Source organism: Colius striatus, chromosome 4 (assembly GCF_028858725.1).
Source record: "Colius striatus isolate bColStr4 chromosome 4, bColStr4.1.hap1, whole genome shotgun sequence".
NCBI classification, from domain to species: Eukaryota; Metazoa; Chordata; class Aves; order Coliiformes; family Coliidae; genus Colius; species Colius striatus.
In genome coordinates this window covers 22494732-22514429 of record NC_084762.1, presented here as the reverse complement: position 1 = coordinate 22514429, position 19698 = coordinate 22494732, and the positions used below count along the sequence as shown (strand labels likewise).

At 37.4% G+C, this 19698-nt stretch overlaps 1 protein-coding gene across 1 annotated transcript in view; it reads right to left on the bottom strand.

The window, feature by feature from the left end:
- The window catches only part of SEMA5A (semaphorin 5A), a 320602-nt gene that overhangs the window by 77575 nt on the left and 223329 nt on the right, over nucleotides 1-19698 (bottom strand). The window contains exons 12-14 of the mRNA XM_061995060.1: nucleotides 17019-17226; nucleotides 4392-4509; nucleotides 1928-2109 (exon numbers count right to left, since the gene is read on the bottom strand). Coding sequence (XP_061851044.1) covers nucleotides 1928-2109; nucleotides 4392-4509; nucleotides 17019-17226 — 508 coding nt within the window. The remainder of the gene's footprint in view (nucleotides 1-1927; nucleotides 2110-4391; nucleotides 4510-17018; nucleotides 17227-19698) is intronic.

Sequence of the window (19698 nt, the reverse complement as noted above, 5' to 3'; positions counted from 1 at the left end):
ATACTGAACTAAAATAAAGGTGCTCATTCCATGCTTTGTAATTAGCAATAGCTAAAACAATTCATACCACAAGAAGAAAAGTACAAAAGTCTGAAGCTATTTAGTTGCTTTCAGTAATTTTATTTTGGCTAAGTTTCATCTGCAAAGTCCTGTATCAAAGTTCTGAAGAATCAATTAATTGCATATTGTTCCAAATATCATTTGAGGGTCTTTTTTTCAGGGAGATTAAAATGTCAAGTTTTCCTATCTCTTCTCAAAGCGATTAAAGGAAAAAGTAGTAACTAAGAATCAAAATGCGTTAGTTCATGTTTTCAATAGGATACTCTGATGAGATGCCAATATCTTATCTGTAATGTAAGAGAATTCACATGATGTACCCTGCAATTGCAAACTTGTAGAAGGTACGTTCCTGTCCCCAGTATACCCTGGGAAAAAATATACTACCCCAAACATCTCTAAAAGAATTTCATACCCTGTTCTAAGCAAGAATTTATGCACTTCAGCAGTTACCAAACCCTTTTGATTGTTAGCTTGCAGTTTCTGTATTGGTAGAAAATAAAGAGAAATCAACAAAAAATCCACACGTAAACTATAAGTTCTTCAGGTTTCATCATAAAAGCAAAAGTTAAATTAGTGCCTTACTTGATTTTAAAATGACTTTTTTTAAACAACGAAAACTAATTGTCATAACATTATTCAAGCAATTGATCAAAAATATTATCAATTGACATTTTATTCATCTTGCTATCCTGTTATTATAGTGATATAAGAGTTGATAACACAGAAAAGATGCTTTTGAAAAAAAAATAAAATCAAGTATCAGTGATAACACAGATAAAAACATAAGATCTCTGTCAGTGCAATGTCTGACCAGTGTGGTAAAATGTACAACATATCTAGATATCCATTAATTCTGCTAATCCATTACTAATATAGTAGTGTTAACAGAAGTAATACATTAAAATAGTAGTGTAATACTAGTGGTATTACACTAGCGGTACACTAGTGGTATTACACTAGGTAGTATTGCTAGGTACTAAATGAATCAAGTCTCAATTCATGTTCCAAATTCCCAATTAAATCTGACAGCCAATAACTGACTGTTCAGTATCTCACAGCATACTTACCTTTTCTACCATTCTCCTGATCTGATGTTGCATACTATATTGCTATGTTTTTAATAATTTCCCTAAAATTGACTATTTCCACTTACAGAGCTTGCAGTTATCTTGTGCAGAAGAATAATCAGTTTTATTCAGTACCATGAAGTGCTTCTGATGTTTAAATAAAAAAAAAAAGCAGAGACAAAAAGAACAATCACTGAAAATAAGCAGAATGCACAAGTATATAAGTTTCATCTTGCAATTAAGGTATGTTTAATGTTTTAAACATGAACTCCTAATGCAGTTCAGAATATGCAGTGTCCTGATTCTTTTTTAAATGATTTGCTCTCACTGTTCTTTCTGGGAGTGGTTAGGTGCCTGAAGAGGCCAAAACAGTGGCTAAAGATTGGCATACAGACTAGTAATAGATCTAAATGTCATGATACAACAAAAAGATATAACAAAATCATACATACATGAGACCTTGAAAAAAGTAAACAGTTCTGACTTCCAGAACTGAGAAAAAGTATCATATTTTGGATATCACCTGACATTGACTTTTTATTTCTGAGCTTTTGTTAAAATTAGCTGAGGTATTATTCTTTGGTACACAGGATTTGAAATTACTATTTGCCACTTGTTTCATTTTCTCTCCCACAAAGTCTGAGAGATATTTTCTGATGTCTCATTTAGTGTGGCCATTGCTATGAGCTGTTTCATGCACAGAACAAGATCAGTGGATTGCAGAATTCCAGGAGAAGGTTCAATAGAAGTTAATTTTTTTTTAAACCATAGATGATAGATGCTGAAATATTTTTGTGTACCTGGAACAGTTGGCAATCTCTATGGTTGGTCCTTCACACAGCCAGCCTCCACACTGAGGAGCAGGACTGTCACACACACGTGTCCTGCAGAGGCAGCCACCAACACTGGCACCATCACTGTGAGTGCAAGGTTTCCACTGTGACCAGGTTCCAAAATGTCCATCCACTGTCAGATTTCTCATCTAGAAACAAACACAACAGAAAGGCTTATCTGAGGCCTGACTTTTCCTTCTGACAGCCTCTTAACTCCGTAGTGCATGGAGGTATAGTCTTCCGACACCAACAATAAAAAACTCCACTGGAGAGATATAACTTCTGGACAGCAAGCTCCACTTACAAGTTCTGTAGCTGCATAATTCCCACCACCTCCAAACTACCTGGGCCACTGGATGCCACCAATACAGCAATAACAATAATCACAACTAACCGTTGCCTTTTGCAACCATGCTTCCACGCAATGATTCAATAGAAATTATGGTTTGACCTTCTTGATTATCTTCTGATGACAGTATTCCTCATTTCATAAAATTCACCTGTGATTAGGAACCTGGATATTGATTGTAAAACAGCATGTGCAAGAATGCTTATGGTTATTCCACTTAGCCCAAATAGATCAAAAAGGAAGAGGCAGCAAAGGATGATAGTCCAGGGTAACAAAATTTCAATAATCTCTGTAAAAAGTGTCTTTTTTTACAACAGGTTTCTGAACCACATGTCATAAAGTGTCACTTCATACAAGTGAAATGTAGTTTTAAATATGACTATCTCCAAATATTCTATGTAATTATAGGTATAAACTGCAAAAGCAACTTGAAAAAGCAACATCTAATCCTACATTACGCAACGATTTGCTCCTGCTGATGTCAATTCTCAATGCTTTTGGCTAGAAAGGTCAGACCACTCTCATCTTGACTGGAATGTTTCCATTATGCATCCATAACACATGCTAATAAGAAATCTTTACTATTCAGTTGAAACAAAATGTGCTAATGAAAATTGTATCAGCCTCCATAGTTTCTGGAACGTGGGAAGAAAATGGAGCTAGAGGTGGGTAATTCAGCTCTCTTAACAAAGATAGTCTTTCATATTATTAACTATTTTAGCAAGATGTTAACCTTGTAAATCTGTGATCATAAACAGAAGTGATGACCACTTTTTCACTTAACTGCTAAAGAATTTGCCTTTCAATTGTCACGTTTTAACTTCCAGGCAAAACAACAGCACTAATAAGTGCAGGATAAATAGCATTTAAATTTACTCTTAGAATAAAGTAAATAAGTACCAGCTGTAGTCATCCATATTTTATCAAATGTACAGGAATGTAACACTTCAACATTTGCTTATATATTGAAATAGGAACCACAGCTGTAGATTGCCACGAATTATCTGAAATGTCATCTCTCATGCTTTTTTTTCAGTTTTGTTTCATTTTAACAGTGGTAAGGGAAGTATACATTTCACTAATATTTTGGAGATCATAGAATCATAGAATGATAGAAGTTGGAAGGGACCTTCAGAGATCATATAGTCCAACCCCTCTGGAAGAACTTAGTACTATTTTTGCACATTTCTAGTCCTCAACAGTAAGTAAGATGTTAAAAGGAGATTGTTCATCACATAGAGAATAGAACATAGACGTCATATGAGCATAAATTCATAGATGCGTGTGCTCCAGTGGTGAGTGGGACAAGTTCAAACAGTTCTTCTAGTGATGAATGCAGAAATGAATTGGAAGGGCTCCCTCTTCATGGCAGAAGGCAAAGACAAAGCAGCATGAGTCTCCAAAGGAAAAATCTTAGTAGTGCAATGAAGACCCTCTTTTTGTGCTCTTCAGAGTGAAAGAAAAAAATCAATATTAAAACAACACTGGAAACACATTAAAAAGGAGGGATATAAATCCACTTTGTTGTTTGGTTTTTATCGTGATAAATTTATTCAACATTATTTATGAAGAGAAGTGTTAAGCCACTGTAAATATTATTATAATTATTACTCCTGTCATTTATGTAGGTGAGACTTAACTCATACAATTCACCTTTCAATTCATGGACTTTGAAAGATGTTTTATGGCCTATTATGGTAACAATAGTGATCCAAAAAGAAAAAATTATACTACTTGCAATTAAAATTTTTCAAAGTACAAAATGGAGAAAAATATTGCAGAGAAAAATGTGTTAATATCTCTAATCTTAGTGAAGATTTGCTTTCAAGGTTGGAATACTGAAGTTATGGCTAAAAAGCAACTACTTTTTGAAAGTAATGGAAATAATTTAGTGATGTTATCTAAGTATTTTGATAATAAATAGAAAAGGAAATAAATATGTTGCTAAAACCTGACAGGAAGGCCTGAGCAAAATGGCATTAAATACGGTTTTATGAGCTTGAAAAATCTTTGCTACCTCATTTTCATGACATTCACATGGAATCAAAAATTTTAAAAGATAAAGGATGTATTTGGACTTACTGGACACACAGTAATGCTTTGCTCCCATTGACTCATGCTCAGACTTTCTTCCAATGTTGTGCATTTCTTCATCACCATGTCCCAGCCACAATAAGGGTCTTGGGATCCAACACATGCACTGTGGATGAAAATTGACCAGAAAACGTGAATTTTATCTTTGTCTGTACTGTCTAAAGATCTCTAAATGCCTATGTGACATCTCTTCATCTTTTGTACACCTAAAATGGGTAGTGAAATTGATCCCTGTTTTGGGATGCATGGCATGTTGTCAAGATTGATTATTGTGTTTAGTTACTAGACAATTACAGCAACTCATAAAAAATGCATGTTGTCTGCAGCAAGTAAAGAAGACTTCAGGAGTTACAGTTCTTAGTTTTTCTATAAATTTTGGAATTAAAGCCATCTTTGTCAGAAATCAGATGACAATGTCTGACAAATTAATTAGAACACCCTTTAATTACTTTTCTGCACTGCTATAGAATCACAAAGTTAGTTTGAAAGGGTGCTGGTGGCTACCATCACTCCTCTAGCGTATCACATGCTGCCTTAAACAGTCATAGAATCATTATGGAGGGAAAAGACCTTTAAGATCATCAAGCCCAACTACTGACCTAACACTGTCAAGCCCATCACTAAGCTGAACCATATCCCTCAAATTACTAGACTAAACCATATTCCTTCCTAGTAGCACATGAGGAAGAGAAAAGGTTACAGGGAAGGATGGCAGTTCAGGTTCCTCCAGATTGAAAGCCCCATTGTACAAAACTAGAAGTCATTTTGTCTATTAAATAGCATCTTTCTCTTGTTACTGATAGGTCAAGCATTAACACTCCAGGCATAGGTCTGCAGCTTTATGTCTAAAGATACATAAAAGAGTAGGTAGAATTCCCATCATAGTGAAGAATAATACAATTGTTTTAACATTTGCAAAAATGTTTATAAATTGCACATAAAAATAATAAATATTTGTCTAGTTTATACAAAATGCTAGACTGATCACTCATGTTCAACTCAAATCCACAGGCATTATCATTTTCTCTTTAATTGTCTGTTCATATCACATCTGTCCAGCAAAGGGCTGCAAAGATGATTAAGAGACTAGAGGATGGGCAGGGGGGATCTTTCAAGGTCCCTTCCAACCCTTAAGATTCTGTGATGCTGTGATCTCTCCTATGAGGAAAGGTTGAGAGCTGGGACTATTCAGCCTGGAGAAGAGGAGGCTCAGAGGGGGTCTCATTAATACATGCAAAAGTCTAAAGGAAGGGGGAAAAGAAGGAGGAACCATAGTCTTTTCAGTGTTGCCCAGGGACAGGACCAGAGGCAATGGGCACAAACTGAAACAGAGTACGTTCTAATGTAAACATGAGGAAGAACTTTTTACTGTGAGTGTGACTAAGCACTGGGCATACGTTGCCCAGAGAGGTTCTGGAGTCTCCATCCTTGGAGATATTCAAAAGCCATCTGGATATGGTCCTGAGCATCTGGCTCTATGTGACGCTGCTTGTGCAGGAGGTTGGACTAAATGACCTCCAAAGCCCCTTGCCAACATCAACCCTTCTGTGACTCAGTCCTGACAAAACCTATATTTTCTTCATATTTATATTTATCTATGCACTCTCCACGTAGTTCCACTCTAACATCAGATAAAATGCAGACTTACTGATTCCCTAGTACGTTATTCCACAATACTATGACAGAGGATTCTCAGTGCTTATAAATTTCAAATAATTAATTTCTACAGTACACCTGACAACACGGAATTCCAAAACCCTGTGGGGCAATAGTTCCATCTGCAACATGGGCACAGACTAAGAAATATAAGAGGCAAAACTTCATAGCTACCCCTAATTATGTTGGCAGTTTGAAGATAAAGCTTTTGCCTTAAAGGATTCAGTATTCAGAAGAAAGTTCTGAGAGATGGATAACTGCTGAGAGAATTTAGCAATTTTGTAACTCAGGCTGCACATGTTACAGAATCACAGAATCTTAAGGGTTAGAAGGGACCTGGAAAGATCATCCAGTCCAACACCCCTGCTAGAGAAGGACCACCTAGAGTAGGTCACACAGGAACTCTTCCAGGTGGGTTTTGAGTATCTCCAGAGAAGGAGACTTCAAGAAACCACCTGGGCAGCCTGTTCCAGTGCTCTCTCACCCTCACAGTGAAAAAATTTTCCTTATGTTTCTTTGGAATCTCTTATGTTCCAGCTTGTACCCATTGCACCTTGTTCTACCATTGCACATCACTGAGAAGAGCCTGGCTCCATCCAGCAGACTCCCACCCTTAACATATTTGTAAACATTAATGAGGTCACCTCTCAGTCTCCTCCAAGCTAAGGAGCCCCAGCTCCCTCAGCCTTTCATCATAAGGGAGATGCTCCACTCCCTTCATCATCTTTGTGGCCCTGCACTGAACTCTCTCCAGCAGCTCCCTTTCCTTCTTTAACTGAAGGGCCCAGAACTGGATATAATATTCCAGATGTGGTCTCACCAGGGCAGAGTAGAGAGGGAGGAGAACCTCTCTCGACCTACTGCCTACACCCCTTCTAATACAGCCCAGGATGCCATTGGCCTTCTTGGCCATGAGGGTACATTGCTGGCTCACACTCATCCTGCTGTCCACCAGGACCTCCAGTTCCCTTTCCCCTACACTGGTCTGCAACAGTTCATTCCCCAACCTGTACTGGTACATGGGGTTATTCTTTCCCACATGCAAGATGCTACACTTGCCCTTGTTGAATTTCATGAGATTTTTCTGCATCCAACTCTCCAGCCTGTCCAGATCTCACTGAATGGCAGCACAGCCTTCTGGTGGGTCACTGTCCTGGTTTAGCAAGGAGCAGCTTTTGCTTGGTAACAGGGGGAGCGGGTTGCAGTGAAGACGCGGTAAAGAGTTTGTGGACTCTCCCCCAGCTCCTGGGGTTCACACTCACCTCTGACCCGGCTGAGCCAATCTAAAGCCTCCGCAATCACTATTTAGGGGATGGGAATTTGAAGTGCTGGAAGGAGGTGTAAGAGTGATACAAGATGGAGGCAACCATGTGAACCTCAAGGTCAGAGAAGGAGGAAGAAAGGAAAAGCAATAGACCAGAGACCCCTCCGCAAGCTGTAGTGAGAATGCAGGCTGTACCCCTGCAACCCATGGCAGGGCTGAGAGTTACCAGCAGCTCTGTGTGAGTGAGTAAATAAAGCTGATAAAGCACATATTTTATTGACAAAGCAGAATTGGCAACTTTAGCTGTGCTATTTCTTGAAGTTCTCACTTTTCCAACTTTATTATTTCCTTAAATCAAGTGTTAATATTTTTAAGTGCATTTATTATGCTTTAGATATTTTTAATTAACAATTAAATTTTTAAAAAGGTCAGTATCACTTCATTTAGAAATACATTTTCTCTTTCTTAGGAATAACCTGATCCTTCTCCCACTCCTCTTTTAGATCCAATTTACTCTTATTTTTGTTCAAAAATTACTTTCCACTCAGGTAAATCAAAATGGCTTGCACCTTTCATAATAAGTTACTTAAAAGTCAGAAGTAAGGCATTAAAAGCATATTTTGACCATTCTTGCAACTTCCTGGTATCACAATACATCCTAGCTTCGTTGAAGAAATCAAATTAAAAAAATGCTGCGAAATCCTTGCACTGATGAGATGAAGCATGTCTTATGACTCTGTGGATGTTGAACATGGCCACTTCAGGAAGTGATCAGGTTTGGAGAGCAAGATGAAATGATTTTTTTCAGAATTTTGTTAAGAAAGTTCACTGAGCATATGAAAATCATGATTTTAACAAGTTAATAACCTAGCTAACCTCATGCAAACAACAAGATATTAAGTGAGAAGAAATTCTTTCAAAAATGAGAGGCATTAACAGTGTTCAATATTTTTTTAATTTATATTACAATATATAATATATAAAATATATAAATTAATCCTGGAAATATATGAAAAAATCCAAACAAAACAACAGGAAATTTTGTCTGAGAAGGATTTCTCCCATAAGAAACTCTTAATTTTGCCTGCCTTTTTTTTAATGATTCTAATTGATTGTCTCAGTCATTACTATATCTAAGCTTCATCTTGTAAAAAGTTCAGCTTTTGAAATCTTACATTTAAATAGCAAAATCATACTACTAAAGTGTAGTTCAGCATCGCCATCTTCTTTCTGGCATTTCAGTTTATCATGCTAGATATATTCGTGAAATGAGGCAGGACTTGGCTTAAATAGCTGCCCTGTTTTCAGATATGTGCACAACAGTCCTCCATTCTCCATTCTGACCCACTTCTCAGAGGGTTTTCTTATTTATTTCTTATTTAGATCACCTGCTTAGATTGTCAGTATCTCTGAAAAGTGCATACACTTTTTTTAAAAAGAAAAGAAAAAATGAGGTTACATGGAAGCAGATTTTCATCTGTATTTGTTTAAATATATCACCTTTTAAAACCATGTTCTTTCCTTTGAGGGATAATTTAATGTGTGAATAACAGCAGCTAATTATTTTGATCTGCTATGCCTAGATTAAAAAAAAAAAAGTAACAAGTAACAGAATAAGTTACAGATAGAAAATGAAAATATAATAAACCTCATCAGTATGAAAATATGCAAACTTCTATATGAAATGTGAAATTTAAAGGGACTATTATTAACTCACAACTATGTATCTTTACTGTCCTTAATCAATGAAAATGTTATATTGTTTTAATTCTTTTAAAATTAATCTCTCCTCAAGAAAGAGCAATAGGAGGAATAACTTCAGTGTATACATGAAGAAATTATCCAAAATGGCTGTCAAATTCGTGTAAGTAAGAGAAGTTGAAAATTAGATATTACTAGATATCTTTAGCTCTTTCTCTTCCCAAATCTCCATGAAATCCATTGGATACTTTTTAAAATCAGTATTTGGTCTTTCAGTTGATAGCTTTTTTTCAGATAGTGACACTGGAAGCAGCAGAGCTGGATAATATTTTAGCAGTCATGTCTCTGGAAGTCTACCTTACATCTCAAGATCACCAGAGATGAAAAATATTTTTTTTCTGTTACTTCCAGTAGGTGCCAGCTCTGCCAGCTCACACGTCTAAGACTTCAGATGATTTGTCCAAGTGCTTCTAAAACTGGCAATTTGTGCAAGAAGGAAATTCAGGCATAAAAATGAATTGGTTCTTTCTAAGACATCTTGATGCCACTTATCCTATTAAGTCAGCACTCTCTACAAAAATGAATGTTCAACAGCTTTTGGTTGCTATTGATTGATAATAATTTTCCTGGATGTTGTTACTTCACATTTTTGGCCAAATGTCAATGATAGGTAGCTGAGGGTCTCATCTGCAAGGCTGTGATGTTTTGGTGTGCCCAGTGACAGTCATGCAATGCTTCAACAATGGATTTTGACTGACTAGTGACAGAACTGTAAGTCATCTCACTCTCAAGCAAGCCAATAACAGCAGGTAATTTTCTTCAGCTATTTTATAATTATCACCAAGGAGAATAGCAAAACTGCTCTACTTCAGTTACATTTGAGATAATTTATTCAGACAGAAAATGAAGCAGAAGTGAACACTATTCAGAGTAAAATATATTAAAAAAACTCCATACAGTTTCAGCCTAAAAAGAATTCATTATGTGAGCTCCAAAGATCAAAAAGAAAAAAAAAGCCTTAAGATTAAAAGATATATCCTGATTTCATTGTTTTTAGACAGATTTTTAAATCTCCTTTCAGGGGCAGAATATATTCCCATATCAATATACATTGTAAGTGCTAATCAAGTATTCTCTTCAGCTGTAACATTTTATTCAGACACTGTACAAACATAAGAGGTGCAACTTCTGAGACTGTTCAATGAAACATTTTCCTGTCATAACCTATATACAGCACGTTGGAGAATAGAGGGTATTTGAGTCTCCTGACCCTTTCAAATCATTTCTACTAAGATAGCCATGCCTATCTAGTTCCAATTACTGTCAAGTGTGATCTGGACATTTTGTATACCAGGAATTAAACTTGGGTCATCTTCTCATTTCAGAGAAGCCAGATTCCTCACTGTAAATTTGAAGAGACAATGGAAGATAAAAGCCTGTCTCATGTTCCAAATGCATTGTGTATCTACTTAGGAATGAATGTATGACTCTGATACCAGACTTCTGTACACAGGTACCTATCACTGTTTTCATTATTATTGGTTTTGTAGATATGTATGTATGTGTGCATCTATATACATAAAGTGCAACAGAGAACGGAGATCTGAAGATACAGATGAATGAGGCAGAACATAAATGGTAGGCACACAATTTATAAAGTCTAAGGAGCTCAAATGAAGATGTCTGTCAGATATTCAGAATCCTGCTTAAACCTAGCCTGTATCATTAAAAACAGAAGAATCTGAATTATCCAAACCAGTCTGTGGACTGCTATTGCTTCCTCCTATTTGAATTTCCATAAACCAATCAAAATTAATCTAGGTATGATTCTATCTTGAAGCTTGTAACACCCCCCTTAAATTTACAAGTTCTTCCCTTCAAATCCAGATTCAGGAATTTATGTATAATTTTTAATAAAATTATTTATAACACATAATTATCTGAATACAGATGCTTCCAAGTGGTTCTTCTTGGAAAAATGTAAAAGACAATTTTCAGAACATGCCCTTTACAAGAGAAGGTCAGCTTGCAACTAATTGTAAAGAAAAAGCACCTGAGGTCCCCATCCATGTCAATCAACCAAGACAAAGCTTCTAGCCCTCATATTAGGAGGCAGAAGCCTGGAAATGCTGGGAACACAACATGCAGCTAGGGGGAAATCTCATTAATATTTACAAATACCTAAATAGTGGATGTCAGGAGGCTGGGGCATCCCTTCTTTTTTTTTTTGATGGTATGTAGCAACAGGACAAGGGGTAATGGAATAAAGGTGGAACACAAAAAGTTCCACTTAAACATAAGAAATAACTATTTCACTGTGAGGGTGACGGAGCAGTGGCACAGGCTGCCCAGAGGGGTTGTGGAGTCTCCTTCCTTGCAGGTCTTCAAGACCCTCCTGGACATGTTCCTGTGCGACCTGATCTAGGTGGACCTGCTTCTGCAGAGGGGTTGGACTAGGATCTCTAAAGGTCCCTTCCAATCCCTACCATTCCATGATTCTATGATTTCGGAGTCCTTTTAATCACTCTGCAGATCCACAGTTGGCAAATAGGCTCTGAAAATTTGAACCATCTATGTAGCAAGGCAACCCAAGAGCAACAGATCTGGGGATTTTTCCATGAGTCGATTAGAACAGCAATATCAGTGATTGCCTAGGCTGGACATGTTTGCTTCCATATGGCATCACCATGTCCTTAAAAGAACTACAAATCTTTAGTGAATATAAATGTAAACAGGATATACAACTTCCAGATCCTTTTAGTCAGCTGTAACCTAGGGTCTTTCCAACTTAAATGATGAAGTAATTAGAATGTCAATCAATTATAAACATAGTGGGCTAAGATTCAAGATGTACAACTTGATTGCTTAAAAGTATTAATCAGATGGTAAGTATCTCAACATTTTGAGGGCACTGTTACCTCTCATTCCAGTAGTCAATGTACAAATCTCCACTGACCTGACAATCTATTATGAGGAGCAGATGGCTTTTAAATCCACTCAGTTTGAGCTCGCAGAACTGGAGCATCATAATTCCTGTCCTGGAATCCTGCCCACAGTTCACTCTATGGTTCTGACATTCTAATGTAGCAATATGTTTCTCTAACTAAAACTGGAATAAGACATGCTTATTTTGCAATAAGGAAATCCACCTGGACATATATATGAAAGTATTCTGGAAGGATTCTTTCAAAACAGTAATTTCAGTTCCATATGTTGGCAAGTCCTTCTGGATACATTAGCATCTAGTAATAGTTTAGACCATATTACTGGCTGTTAATTTGTATAATATTAGTATGTAGGAACCATTTTTCTACTATGTAATGATAGCCACAGTGGTTTATTCCCAGGAAAACTGGTTCATAGGAAATGCAAGAGTACTTCTGAAGAAGCAACATCTATAGCTAAGGAAAAACAAAGGAATGCAACAGCGGTTAAAGTACTTAATCTTACTGGAGTTCCAGCAATGAAATAAAGCTCAATAGAGCTTACAATGAAATAAAGCTCAATAGAGCTTGCAATAATTATGTTTTTCCATTAATTAATCAAGTTTCTCTCTTATTACTGTGCTGCTACAGTTATCTTTTGCTTATGTACAGATTGCATAGCTGACAGTTAACAAAAAAGCCAAAATAAAAACACTGGTTTATGGCGAAAGAAAAGTCAGGGTTACAGTATAATAGCTATGATAATATTACTCAGCAAAACAATCTTGAAACCCAATAGTACTCTAAGCATAGAATGTAAAAAGCAATACACAAACGATTACCCAAAGAATTTTTTTACACTAGAGAAGTCACTATTTGTACAGCTATTAGCAAATGGCACTATTTATTTACTTAGGCATAACATCAGAGTAAGATTAGTTTCCAAGCCTTCAAAATGTGGGAAACCTATCTTCCATGAAAAAGACCAGCTCTTGACCCTTGCTTGGTGAGATTTTGCAGAACATGGGGCTGATATAACCTTTCATTGCCCTTTCTAAACTAATGCACTGAAAACTTCATTACAAATTTTTATTTAAACAAATTTGCCTCAGGGAAATCACTGATACCAAAGGTTGCTTCTGAAGGTAACAGCTGCCAATAAAAGAAAAACGGTTGGTTCTGTTTCAGGGGATGGAGCCTTTACCCCCTGCTACAGATCTTACTCCTTATTACTGATGCTTAGGCCCTTCAAAGTAGTTGCCAGCTCTGCAACTTTAGGAAGTTTAATAGTTATCTTCTTAGGACAAATCATTCTATTTATCTCATATTATAGTTAACTAGCGTGTATACAAAAGCAAGCTGTGCTTTATGCTTGGCCTACTCAACACTGAAGAAGTATAGAGAGCTGGAGAATTCTTAGTGAAAATAATACCTCCAGTGAATAATATTGAATAGTGTCTTCTGTAAAAGGTTTATAAACTTATGAATTACAATACCCAGGTGACAATAACCTAGTCACATCTTAAGGATTTTCCCCAAGGAGAGCCAAACTAAGGTAACTGCTCTGCTGTTTCCTCTGGGAGCATGAAGATGTCAGGGCTTTTTGGAAAACTGTAAGAATTCACACAGCCCAAACTATTTTTCCCTATCTGATTCCTGAAAACAGTAGGATTACAACAGGATGTTAAAAAATATTCATCAACTAGAAGAAGTCTCCATGAAAACTGTAAATATAAATAACACAAGCAACTTGTGAAAAAAGAAAACATCACAGCATAACACAGAGTGCTGAGCAACCCAAACTACAGGTGCAACAGCAGGCTCTGTCTGTGATGATCTGCTGTTACACCAATAAATTGCCCTCAATCGCACTTAGAACATCAAAAAAAGGACGAAAAAACCAAATCTTATTTAATATCCAAATGTAAAACAATATTTTCCAGAGCCTTCAATAACAGCGTCTGTGGGAATGAGGACATGAGCTGGTACAACAGCCGTGGCCTGAATCAGAGGGAGCGTCTGTCAGAGGCAACACTATCACAGAGGACACCACTACAAGAAAATACTGAAGGAATAGATTTACAATGAATGCATATAAACTAAACCTATACAGCATATCAGAATGATAATTAGGAAGACATAATAAACTAGGAATAAAAACAATAACCACATGCTTTAGAGATTATTATGCAAAGACAAAACAAGAAACGACGGAATGAAAGTAAAAGGTAAAAACCAGACAGTAATAGTATTTGACATTGAGACATTAGCTTGCGAAACTGCTCAACAGAGGGACTGAAGTTGCATTGTCTGAAACCCTTGCAGTAAACTTACACAGAAAGATTGAAAAAATGAGACAATGACGACTCTGCCATTGACACTAAAAGGCAAGATAGATGAACTAGTATATCTTCATCCTTTTAGCTTTTTCAAAGCTGTTTTTATACACAAGCATGCTCCATTTCTCAAAAATTATGTGAAGTAGATATTGAAAGACTAACCATGCCCTTGATTTTAGGAAGAAACTCCAGTTATTATTGATGGAAGTTCAAAATGTAGTCTTGGTGCAGATACACAGCCCTAAGTATGATAGATGTGAATACATAAAATTAAAACAATTAAAAAAAAGAACCAGAATGCTCCAAGGCACTTTCCCTAGGTAAGGTTTACTTATTACTCTAGTCATTCATTGCTATATTATAGAAGCAAGAGTTGGCAATATACAACAAAATGGTGAGTATTATAGCACCCAGCCATGCAGTGACCAAGTTTCATTACCTAGTGAAATGTATAGTCCAATGTAAGGTACCTACACTTTCTCCATATCTAGAGAACCAATTCTTCCAATCTAGCATAAGCCAGGAAAAAATAGTGAAGTTACTTATTTTAATTGGTGAGAGGAAGATTATGTCTGAATTTCCCAAATGATCTGAGTGTCTAACGATAGATGAGGAGGAGATGACTTACTTCATGTAGAGCTCAGCTGTAAATCCTCTCCTTTCTCACAAAACAGAGCTAGAATCGCTAGTGAACTCTTTAACCACGAAGAAAGCATGGATAAAGCATCCTTTTGGAGAAAAGGTTATTTAATTATTTCAAGCACAGTGACACAACTACAAACAATATGACTGAAAAACCCTCTGATAATGTTATCTCCTTTTAAGTAGGTCATTCCAGTGGACAGCAAGATTTCACATATATCTGGGCAGAGGAATACATTATCATTTCAGGAGAATCAGAGTCATGTAACTACTGTTCTACTTAGTGAAATGGGAACAACGTTTTTGGGGTTTTTTTTAACACTCAAATTAAATCTGGTCAGGTAGACTCTCCTGCTCAAAAATGGATAAGAATGGCTGGCCTGCAACCATCTCTGGAGTCTATAATTTGAGTTAGCAGTTCCACCCTGCAAGGCATGTTTGGGCCCTGCAGCTGGAGTGGCACTGATGTGACTTGGGAGTTGTCCTGACAGAAGCACATCTACCAGAGACCTTATGGGATCTACACACAAGTACCAGTCAAACAGATACTCTGGTAGTCTCCCTCCTGGAGTTTAGAGTTCACACCTCACTATCAACATCTCCTTAAGAAAACATGATTAATGTGTTGTACAACCAGAACAGCATAATCATGTCATATTCAAGAAAGGAGAGAAGCACAAGAATATGGTGCTATAGTCTTTCCCTCTCTGGATATACACACATAAACCTCTCTTCCAAAGCACAAATCCTTCACTTAATGAAATACAGTACCACCACACATCCAGTTTCAACTTGCTAAACGAAAGAAAGATGAAAGTTAGTCCTATATCAGCCCTTAAACTAATCAAAAGCTTGAGACAGACACTTGCCTATATGTAGGCTTTGAGTATCCTATCACTTCCATTTTATCAGAAAATGCCTAAAATATGCTACATAAGACAGCATAAACAAAAACAGCAGGTAAAGAACTAATAAGGAGAATATCCCCACCAAGTTTTGCTGGGCACATCTTTCCCTTCTCATCCCAGTATCCTTTCACTAGCTTCTTGAATGGCACCAATCACCACATAGAGCCAGGTCTCTCAGAAAACTTCCACTGCCTCTGAGACAGTCCTACATCTCGGTCCTCTGGTCACCTCCCTGCTGTGATTATGTGCGTGTCTCACAGCCAGAAACATGCCTGTAACCCTGAGTGTAGCAACCAAGAAAGGTTAACTGATAGCTTTTATCTCTCTTTGAATAGTCCAGCTTCTCAACAGAACTTATATTAAACAAACAGAAAGCAAAACAAGCTAAAAACCAACCAAATGCATCTGTCACAGCTCTGAAAAAGCTCATCACACTGGTTCAGTCTATTTGACATAAACCACAACAATTCTACTGAATTATTGAGACCACGCTTATATCAAAGGAAAGATATAACTAATCAAAATAAATAAACAATCTTACAGCATGTTTCATAACTAGAAATACCTTTAGAAAAGTTCCTATAGAAAAAAGTTGTATGCTGAACTTTAAATTCCTTAATTACCATAATCATGTGACAATTCGTAAGTTATTTTCTGTGTTTGATCAAACCACTGTTAGCTGTCTAACACTTTCACCTAGTAGAAAATTTACATTTACTATAACTTCCTGATCCAGTACTACCTTTAAACCGTCATTTTTTTCTTACTAGTCTTAACTCTCAGTTCACCCAGTCCATTTTTTTTTCCTGAACCGACAGAGATACTGTTTAGTCGGTTACAATACAGCTTAAAAACTCCCTCAACTTAAATTTGTCCACATTTAAAGCTTAAATATATTAAAACAGCAACTATGTAGTTTTCTATATAAAACAGTTATTGTTGTTTCCTTTCACATTTCAGAATCTGTATAATTACAATCAAATATCAACATAATTCTTTGAGAGCCTTACCTAGTCCTGACAAGTTAGTACAAAAAGTCAGAGACACTTCTGATAAACAGTATACAAAGAAAACCATTACTGACAGAGGTAATTAATTTGGATTTGTACTTACAGTCATTTTTCCACAATCCTTTGCAAGGATTTTTCTCCAATCAAATCAATGTAGCTGATTCCTCCTACCTGTATGTTTTGTAAAAGGGACATCTCTTCAGGGGGACTTTAATCACATGTTCCTGAAGGCCCACAAAAAGGACACTCTGGCTGTGCAGAATCTGAAGGCTCCTGATGGGCTCTTGCTGACTTTTTGGCAGGAGTTCCATTTCCTCAAGCAGGCAGCTGCTTGAAGTCTGGTTCATTGGGGCAAGTACCTTCTTAATTGTGCCATAGTCTGCAAAGGAAAGAGGAAAACAAGTTACTTAAGATCTTACTAGAAATTCTACCTACTTGGTGTCATTCTCTGAACAAATCTTCATCCTTTCAATGAAGCTTCAGAACGTGGGAGTACTTTCATGTTTCTTAAGGAGTTTCTTAAATTGCCTATAGTACAGTGAAAAGAACTTGAAAACAGCCATTGAAATTTTCTATATGATGTAATGCAGTAAAAATAATTTTTATTAGTGCAGAACAGACTTCCAAGCAGTAGTCACAAGAAAATAAGCCTTCCAAATCTGGCTGTTAAAAATGCACATTTATAGCAAGGGTTACTGATTTCAGCTTACCAGATTGTACTACACTTTTCTATATTTAAAGTAGTTTTAAAAGCAATAAAGTTATCATTGCCCCACTGTGTTTTAAAATTCTATGTGTTAAAAACTATTGAATTTAGATATGTATGGTATTAATTTAATAAAGCACACATATATAGAATCATAGAATCAAAGTGCAACATCCAACTGTCTCAAACACTTCCAGGGACGGTGACTCCACCATCTCCCTGGGCAGGCTGCTCAAATGCCTGACAACCCTTTCAGTAAAGAAATTCCTCCTAATATCCAGCCTGAACCTCCCCTGGCACAACTTGAGGCCATTTCCTCTTGTTCTATTGTTTGTTATTAGGGAGAATAGATCAACCCCTGCCTCGCTACAACTTACTTTCAGTTAGCTGTAGAGAGCAATAAGGTCTCCCCTGAGCCTTCTTTTCTCCAGACTAAACAGCCCCAGATCCCTCAGCTGTTCCTCATATAAAATGTGCTCCAAATCTTTTTCTAGCATGGCAGCCTGCCTCAGTATCCTCTCCAGCACCTCAATGTCCTTCTTGTAGAGAGGGGCCCAAAATTGGACACAGTATTTGAGGTGTGGCCTCACCAAAGTTGAGTACAGGGAATCACCTCCCTACTCCTGCTGACAACACTGTTCCTGATACAGGTCAGGATGCCATTGGCCTTCTTGGCCACCTGGACACACTGCTGGCTCATATTCAGCTGCTGCCAACCAACACTGCCAGGTCCTTCTCTGCCTGGCAGCTTTCCAGCCCTCCTCCCCAAGCCTGTAGTACTGCTGGAGGTTGTTGTGGCCCAAGTGCAGAAAATGGCACTTGGCCTTATTGAAACTCATGGCACTGGCCTTGGCCCAGCCATCAGCCTATCTAGATCACTCTGCAGAGTTTCCCTATCCTCAAAGCAGATCAACACTTCCACCCAGCTTGATGTCATCTGCAAACATACTAAGGGTGTACTCTATCCCCTCATTCAGATCATTAATAAATATGTAGTCCCAGTACTGAGTCCTGGGGGACACCATTTGTGACCAGCTGCCAACTGTATTTAACTCCATTAACCACGACTCTTTGACCTTGACTATCTAACTTGTTTTTCACTCAGGAAGATGTGTGCCCATCCAAGCCAAGAAAAGACGATTTCTCTAAGAGAACACTGTGGGAAACAGTGTCAAATGCCTTGCTAAAGTCAAGGTAGACAACATCTTCAGCCTTTCCTTCATCCAATAAGCAGATCGCCCTGTCATAGAAGGAGATCAGGTTTGTTAAATGGGACCTGCCCTTCATAAACCCATGCTGACTGGGCCTGGTCACCTGATTGTTCTTCATATGCTGCATAACAGAACTTAGGATGATCTGCAGCATCAGCTTCCCAGGCACTGAAGTTAAGCTGACGGGCCTGTAATTTTATATATATTCCATGAACCTTCTGGATTGTTCCCTCTCTGCTGTGTTGTATTTTCAGCAGAAAAATTGAAATTGGGAAGTTGAAGTCCCCAACAAGAACAATGGTAAGTGACCACAAGATTTCTCCCAAGTGCTTATAGAATGTTTCGTCTACCTCACAACTCTGGTTGGCAGGTCTACAGCAGACTCCCACAGCAATGTCAGCTTTATTGGCCTTGCCCCTTAACCTAATCCAAACACTCTCAACCCCAATGTCACTATACTTAAGTTCTGAACGTTCATAACAGTCCCTAACATGTGGGGCACCCCACTGCCTCTCCTTCCCTGTCAATCCCTCCGGAAAAGCTTGTAGCCATCAATTGTGGCACTCCAGTCACATGAGGTATCCTACCATGTTTCTGTGAAAGCCACTATGTCATAATTTTTCTGTTGCATCATGGCTTTAAGTTCCCCATTTGTTGTTCATACTCCATGCATTGATATAGATGCACTTCAGATGAGCTAATGATCCCAACACCTTTTTGTGTGAGGGTCATTTCCTACCAAACACTTTTTAGGTGTTTCTCTGACTTCTAAATCATCTGAAGGTCTTAATTGAGTCTAGGTTAATATAACAATGAAATAAGTCTGTTTCCCTTCCTCTTACTTATCTGGAATTGACTTCTAAAAAATCATCTATTTTAGCATTTGATCTTCACTCCTAATTCTTACTGTCATTTCTAAGCAAAGGCATTCAAG